This window comes from Oryx dammah, unplaced genomic scaffold (assembly GCF_014754425.2).
Source record: "Oryx dammah isolate SB20612 unplaced genomic scaffold, SCBI_Odam_1.1 HiC_scaffold_29, whole genome shotgun sequence".
NCBI classification, from domain to species: Eukaryota; Metazoa; Chordata; class Mammalia; order Artiodactyla; family Bovidae; genus Oryx; species Oryx dammah.
The window spans coordinates 87,254,076-87,261,871 of NW_024070213.1; the positions used below are offsets into that span (position 1 = coordinate 87,254,076).

Below are 7,796 nucleotides of genomic sequence, written 5' to 3' on the forward strand. Positions count from 1 at the left end.
GCCTCTTTCCCACATCTGAAATCCTGCTGGGCTTCTCCCATGCATCCCTTGGGTCTTCAAACCCAGAGGGGCCTCCAGCCTCGATGGTCTGTTTGGGAGAGGTAACGGGGGGAAGGGGCGGCACAGGGGACAGTGTGACTGGGTTCTGCAGGGCCCCTGGCAGCATGGGTACAAGCTGCAGAGGGCGGGGTTGAGGACAGTGAGCGGGTTGGCCGAAGCCTGGGCTGGCAGCTAGCTTTATATCTCAGCTTGCAGGAGCACAGGGAGGGTCAGAGGACCAGCAAGGGGGCATTCTCTGAAGGAAGGAGCGGGTGGGAAGGGCTCCTCATTCCCGGTTGGTGCCAAAAAGCTGCAGGAAGAAGGTGAAGATATAGATGATATCTAGATAAATGTTGAGGGCTCCAAAAATATACTCTTCGGGGCTCAGCGAGTGGCGTCGGCTACCCATCAGCAACTGGGTGTCAAATGCCAGGAACTGAGGGAAAGAGGAGGAGAGACAGAGAAGTCAGAAAGTCTGGTCGCTGACACTGACCACTGAGCCACCCAGGCCCACCCCCGATACTGTTATTACCTGCGGCCTGGCTGCCCAGTGATCCTCCTGTGAACTTTCCCAACACCTTCCATCCCTAATTCGACACCTATTTACTGAGTACCTACTATGTGCCAGGCACCGATGTGGCAAAGAACAAGACAGACAAGATCCCTGACCTCACAGAGCTCAGAGTCTAGTGGGTAAGTAATTGTTAGTATGATAAGTAACCAAAGAGAAACCCAAAGTGCCACCAGGGGCTGATAACAGGAACCTGACCTATGTGAGAGTGTCAGGTGTCAAGGAAGGCTTCCTGGAGGAGGGGACCTTCAAGCTGAAGCATAGTCTTCTTGCCATTCCCCTCAGGGCCCTACTCTTAGAGGACAAATAAATCCTCCGTGTAACAGCGAGCAGGGAACAGGCACTTGTTCTGTGCTTTACAGACATTACCTACTTCATCCTAATAACATCAGTATCCAGTAATGATTCCCACTTTCCTAGAGGAAACCAAGGCCCAGAGATGTTCAGTACATAACCAAGGTTACACAGCTGGGAAGTGGCACAGCCAGGATCAGAACCCAAGCAGGCTGACTCCAGAGCCCCCTCCTTGAACTGTTCTGCTCTGTGGTTTACGGGCAGTACCCAGGGTTACTGTGTCTTCTGCCAGGAATCAGGCTCCCCTGAGAGCCCCAGCAACCTGCTCAGAACTGCAGAGACCATGAGGAACACCATGCCATGCCTGCTTTCAGGGTCTCACCACTTAGTGGTGGGCACTTACAGATGATTACCATATAACCTCAGAAATGCCATAATTAGGGCTGATTGGGCAGCAGGAAGGTGGCCCAGGAGAGGTGACTCTTCCTGGGGCTTGCAGGATGAGCAGGGGTTTGCTAGATGAAGCGGGCCTGGGGAAGCCCTGGAGGTGAGGGTGGTGGTGTGAAGAACGAGGAATTCACCATGGGGAGAAGTGGGGCAAAGGGACAGACAGAGAGAGGCCGGAGTCCAGGGGACAGAGGCTCCAACAGGGAGCAGCTCCAGCCTGTGGGACATCAAAGCATGTCACCCTTGAGGGCGGGGAGGTGGGGGTGATTGCAAGTATGGGCTTGAGAGTCAGACCGGCTTGAATTCCAGTCTCAGTTTCGCCACTCACTCACTCTGGGACTCTGGGCTAGGCTATTCAGTCGCTCTGAGCCGTTGAGTCCAACTCGGCAGAAGGGAGATGAGTGTGCTCACCTCCTGAGGTGGTTGTGAGAGTGAGATAATACTTGCAAGGCCCCTGGCCAGGTGTCTAACACCTGGTAAGCACTTAATGAATGGGGCTGTTAGTGTGGATTTACTGTTATTGTCTGCAGAAGGAGAGGGGCCCTCTTGAGGACATGTGCACGCTGTGCTGAGATGCAGGTGTCTCCTGCCACTCATCAAGGAGCGAGAACTGTCGCCAGGGGAAGCTGGGTGGCCTTAGCAGCAGGCAAACAGAACCACAGCCAGGGCTGAGGGGGCCGTGTTCAAGGCACAAGAACACAGGACTGGAGTCGGAACACCTAGGTTTGGGCTTTAATACCTCGGAGCCATCCCCCACTTGACCTCAGTGTTTTCATCTGCAAAATGGGACGGTAATGATGACCGCACCATGGTGTGGTTTTGACGGTTGATGTCTGACAGTGTATGTGGCATCAACTTATTACTCTTTAGTGTCATTTCACTCCATTCTACTCTGCTCCTTCTCTTTTCGATTTGGACTCCCAGGTAAAGACAGCTTCCTTGCGTAGGGAGAACAAGCAAGGAGAGGGGCTGACCCAAATGCTCCAGGCTGCTCAGTGGTCACGACTGCCAGCACAAGTTAATAAACTGCCGATCTGGCTTACCAATCATTGCTTGCTTGGTTGATTTCCCAGAGCCTGGTCACCCCTGGGTGAGCTAATGAAATCAAATCTCTCAACCTAGAAGGCTTGAACCTGACCCTGTTGGAGGGGCGGTGGGGGGCTGCTCTCCAAGGAGCCTCCTAGAACAGCCTGCTGGCTTTTCTCTTGGAGAAAAGTATTAGTCACTCAGTCGTGTCCTACTCTTTGTGACCCCATAGACTGTAGCCCACCAGTCTCCTCTATCTCATGGAGTAGGTTGCCACTCCCTTCTCTGGGGATCTTCCTGACCCAAGGATCGAATCCAGGTCTCCTGCATTGTGGGCAGACTCTTTACTGTCTGAGCCACCAGGGAAGCCCTTCTCTTCGAGAAAAGAGGGATGAAATGGATGCTGTCCCTGCCTTTGGCGCATGGCCATGGATGCTGATCTCCATGGGCTATGTGGGAGAGTTTGCTCCAAATTTCCACTCCACAGCCCAGTACCACCCACCATTGCAACTTCATGCCTGTTGAGCCAGCTGAAGGGTTTCCATTCACTTATTCCCAACAATATTTAAACTGAGCATCTGCTATGCTACAGGGAATTGCCTTCAGAGCACTGCCTAATGAGAGCAGAAAACATGATCAGAGATTATACTATGAGCATGGATGCACACGGGGGAAAGTAACTTGATAATCTCCCTGGGTGATGAGCACTGTTAACTAACATCTTGGCTGAGAGCAGGAATCTTGGTTATAGTTAGCACCTTAGCTGGCAGCCAAGATCTCAGTTGAGAGCTAACAACTCAGTTGCTTGCTAACACCTAAAATGACAGCAGGTGCTTAAGTTGTGAGCCTGCTGGATATAAGACCCTTCAGGAGGGGCATGGTGGCCAAGGGTAGGAGCAGGATGGGGGTGCTATTAACTTACATCTGAGCAGTCTTCACACACTAGTACTTTATCTCACTTGCCCAGTTCACCCTAGGAGGTGGATAGTATCATCACTATTTTACACAGGAGGAAGGGAGGCTCAGAGCAGGTGAGTGACTTGCTGATGGCCACTTATCCAGCTGGAACCAGATTACCTGTCTCCTACATCCTGAAAGAGACAGTGGGGCTGGGGTGGGCTTGCAGGGAGGGAGGAGGCATGTGCAGATGGCACAGAAGACAAAGGCAGACTCTCCTGGGTCACCCTACTGGTCAGGGCTGGACCTGGCCAAGACCCCCCGGGCCATGCAGTCAGCCTGATCCTGTGGTGCCCAGGCTTGTGTCTGCTGCCCTCCCAGGGGTGAGCTGGAGAGGCTCTGAGGGAGCCATGCCATGGAAAGGGCAGCTCAGAGCCACCAATAAACAGGCACCGGATACAAAAAGGTGGGGTTATAATGGGTTGAATCAGCATAAAAAACAATACACGGACCGTGTCCATCCCACAGAAATGCCAGCAGCACACCCAAAGCTGTTCAAGGCAGTGTTGCTTCTAACAGAGAAACCCTGGAAACAACCCCAAACTCGATCAATTGTGCTGAGGCAGAAATATCTCTCATAACATCTATTATGAGAAATGAACAACTGACAGAAAAATGCATATCACATTAGCCCCCTTACTTAACAAAAAACCTATGACACAGAATTTACCTAGCATATATCTATAAAATGCATATAGAAAGGTCTGGAAGGAGAGACAATTAACCACAGCAATTACCACTGGGAAGGCAGGGAAGGATATGGCCTGATGACATTTGCTTTATATATATTATTTAAGGTTCAAAAAATGAAATATATGAATAAATGTATTCAATCCCCAGGTTTGAAAAATCCCCTGGAGAAGGCCATGGCAACCCACTTAGTTTTCTTGCCTGCAGAATCCCAGGGACAGAGGAGCCTGGTGGGTTATAGTCCATGGGGTTGCAAAGAGTTGGACATGATTTAGTGACTAAGCATGCACGCACATACTATATATTAGAAATTTTAAAAGAAGGGTTAAAGTAACACAAAAGGAGAGTTCATGAACCCTTTCATTTAATTCTCACCACCAGCCCCTGGGGCAGATATTGCATAATCATCTCTATCATGGAACTGAGGAGACTGAGGCCCTGAGAATGCAAGTGCCTCACCCAGTTCACACAGCTGACAGGACAGTCAATTCCATTCTCTTTCCACTGTGTGACATCACTTTGGGGCATGGGGTATGTGTGGTGTGTATGTGTGTGTGTGTGTGTGTGTGTGTGTGTGTGTGTGTGTGTGTGTGTATAAGGATGGAAGAGGTGGGAAGAAAAGTGTACCCAAAGTTCATGGCTAAGAGCCCAGTGGGCTACCTGAGGGGATGCAGGGAGCGCTGGGCCCACCTGCTCCTCACTTTCTGGGCTAAAGGGTGAGACTGGGCTCTGAGGATTCCAGAGAAAAGAGAGTAACTTCCAGCTTTAAGCCCTTATGCCCTCGGTTGGGATGTAGGAAGGGAGAGAGCAGCTGAGTGGAGACCTGCTTCAGTCCCATAGAAGATACTTCTCCTGTCCTCAGTGGCTTGGGTGTTAAAAGTTTAAACAGCACAGGGGACTTCCCTTGTGGTGCAGTGGCTAAGACTCTGAGCTCCCAAGGCAGGGGCCCAGGTTCAATCCCTGGTCAGGAAACTAGATCCCACATGCTGCAACTAAGAGTTCACATGCCATACCTAAGACCCAGTGCAGCCGAAGAAATAAATTAATATTTAAATAAAAGAGCAGTTCCGCTTTTCTTTTGTTTTAAAGTTTAAACAGCACAGATGACCTAGGCATGCTGCAGTCCTGGGGAGCACCTTCAGGTGGGCCACCACTACCAAAGGAACAGGATCTGACAGGGTCTGGACAAGACAGGAGCAATATGAGAAGGCAAGTAAAAAAGGAAGGGTGTACATGTAACAGAGCTCAAGAACATGGACTGGCGAGTCCCATAGACCTGGGTTCAAAGCTTGCCTCTGACCTTGGGCAACTGACTGCTGCTGCTGCTAAGTTGCTTCAGTCGTGTCCGACTCTTAGCGACCCCATGGGCTGCAGCCCACCAGGCTCCTCTGCCCATGGGATTTTCCAGGCAAGAGTACTGGAGTGGGGTGCCATTGCCTTCTCCAACTGACAGCTACTAACAGGTAATATTATTGTTCACTGATGACATGCCAGGCACTTTCTCAGTGCTTTGTATATACTGATTCACTTACAAGTTACAAGCTATGAGGTGGGAACTATTATCTGAATTTTATGGATAAGGAAACAGAAGTACAGAGAGTGACATGACTCAATCAATCCACCCAGCTTAAATGTTGCAGAGAATGGATTTGAACCCATCTACTCTGCTCCAGGGGCTTCCCAAGGAGCGACAGTGGTAAAGAGCCTGCCTGCCAACGTAGGAGACAAGAGACAAAGGTTCGATCCCTGAGTTGGGAAGATCCCCTGGAGGAGGGCACGGGTCCCAAGGACAGAGGAGGCTGGCAGGCTATAGTCCATGCAGTTGCAGAGTTGGACACGACTGAAGCAATTTAGTATGCACACACACACTGTGCTCCAAAATCTGGGCTCTGAACTACAAGGTTAACATGTACAATAAGAGTGAAAGCTCCCAGGGCAGCTGAGAAACTACCACATTCCAGGTGCTCAGCTGTTTTCTTTTTTCCATTTATATATTATCTTATTAAGTATTACCACAGCCTTGTGAAACAGTTAATATTAGCCCCATTTTAAAAACCAGGCATAGAGAGATCAAGTAACTTGCCCAAAGGTCACAGTGGTAAGAGGATGAGTGAGGCCTTGACTGTGGTTTGGGTGGGATGCCCGTGGTCACCTGGAGAGCTCCCGGGAAGGCCTCCTGCAAGCACCTCCCCCACTCAGGCCCGGGTACATGTGTCCTGCCCTGAGCCCTACTGGGACTCTTAATCACCCCTCCTTCAGTCCACAAGCCCTGGGGCAGGGGGCTTCCTTCACCTTCTCCGAGTTAGGGTGTTGGTTTGAAGGGCTTGGTTTGAGCAGGGCGTTGGTTTCGAGGATTAGTGTCTCAGGAAGTGAGACTGAGGTGAGGCGCAGGAGTGGGGCACGAGTGTACTTTCCCCCTGAAGGAGCAATTACTGGTCAATCCACCCTCCCTCCTCCTGCCCTCTGAGGAATTCATTTGGCCTCCAGGGTTCAGATGAGGCCTCAGGTGGGGTATTAGGGCTGCTGTGGTGGCAGACCGTGGGCTGCCAAGCAGAGAGGGTTCTCTCACTGGATCCCTTAAGCTCATGGAAACCAGTGAGGCAAAGGAATCATCAAATTCTGAATGAAATAAAGTCTGAAAGAAAATCATATCCCTGCCTCAGGTCTGTGTGGCCATTTTTACTTTTCAAAGTGTTTCTCTAGCTGTGAAGAAGGCAGGGCATCTACCATAGCCCCCACGAGAAAAGCAGGGCAAGTGGTGGGGTGGGGCAGACTGGGTCTCTTCCCTGAGCCTCTCAAAGACTGGGGAAGGTTCCCAGGACACGCGGATTCCCAGGTGGACCTGGATGAAGAGATTGCCTGAAGCCCAGCCTCCGGATGACAGAGGCTGAGAAGTCCTCTCTGGACCTCTCCAGGCCTCCATCTTTCCATCTGTGAAATGGAAAGGGAGACAATAGAAAGAATGCTGAGCTGAGAATCAGAAAAAGGGGCGTTTCATCCAGCCTGGCAGCCAACACTGCATGCGTGTGGTGTGTCTGTGTGTCTGTAGTGTGTGTGTTATATGTTGTGTAAGTGATGTGTGGTGTGTATGTGTGACGTGTGTATGGTGTGCATGTGTGTGTGGTGTGTGTATGTGATTGTGTGGTGTGTGTGTGTGTGTGTGGTGTGCATATGGTATGTGTGGTGTATGTATATATATGACGTGTGTAAAGTGTGCATGTGTGTGTGGCGTGTATGTGTGTAGTGTGTGTGTGTGATGTGTGCAGGTGTGTATGTAGTACATGTGGTATAGATGTGTGACGTATATATGGCGTGTATGTGTGTGTGGTTGTATATATGTGTGGTGTGTATGTGTGGTGTGTGCAGGTGTGTGTGTGGTATGTGTGGTGTACATGTGTGATGTGTGTATGGTGTGCATGTGTGTGTGGTAAGTGTATATGTGTGGTATGTATAGGTGTGTATGTGGTATGTGTGGTGTGTGTGCATGATGTGTATATGGTGTGCATGTGGTGTGTGTATATGTGTGGTGTGTATGTGTCTGCATGTGGTACATGTGGTGTATATATGTGACGTGTGTATGGTGTGTGTTTGTGAGTGTGTGGTGTGTGTATATGTGAGTGGTGTGTGTGTGTGATGTGTGTAGGTGTGTATGTGGTATATGTGTGTGACATGCGTATGGTGTGCGTGTGTGTGTTTCTGAGTGTGTGGTGTGTGTATATGTGAGAGGTGTGTGTGTGTGTGTGATGTGTGTAGGTGTGTATGTGGTATATGT

General features: G+C 50.3%; 1 protein-coding gene across 1 annotated transcript in view; it reads right to left on the minus strand.

The window, feature by feature from the left end:
- Positions 1 to 208: 208 nt before the first annotated feature.
- Positions 209 to 7,796, minus strand: part of FAIM2 (Fas apoptotic inhibitory molecule 2) — a 30,380-nt gene continuing 22,792 nt past the window's right edge. The window contains exon 12 of the mRNA XM_040234113.1: positions 209 to 475. Within this exon, the coding sequence (XP_040090047.1) occupies positions 326 to 475 (150 nt within the window). The 3' untranslated portion in view covers positions 209 to 325. The remainder of the gene's footprint in view (positions 476 to 7,796) is intronic.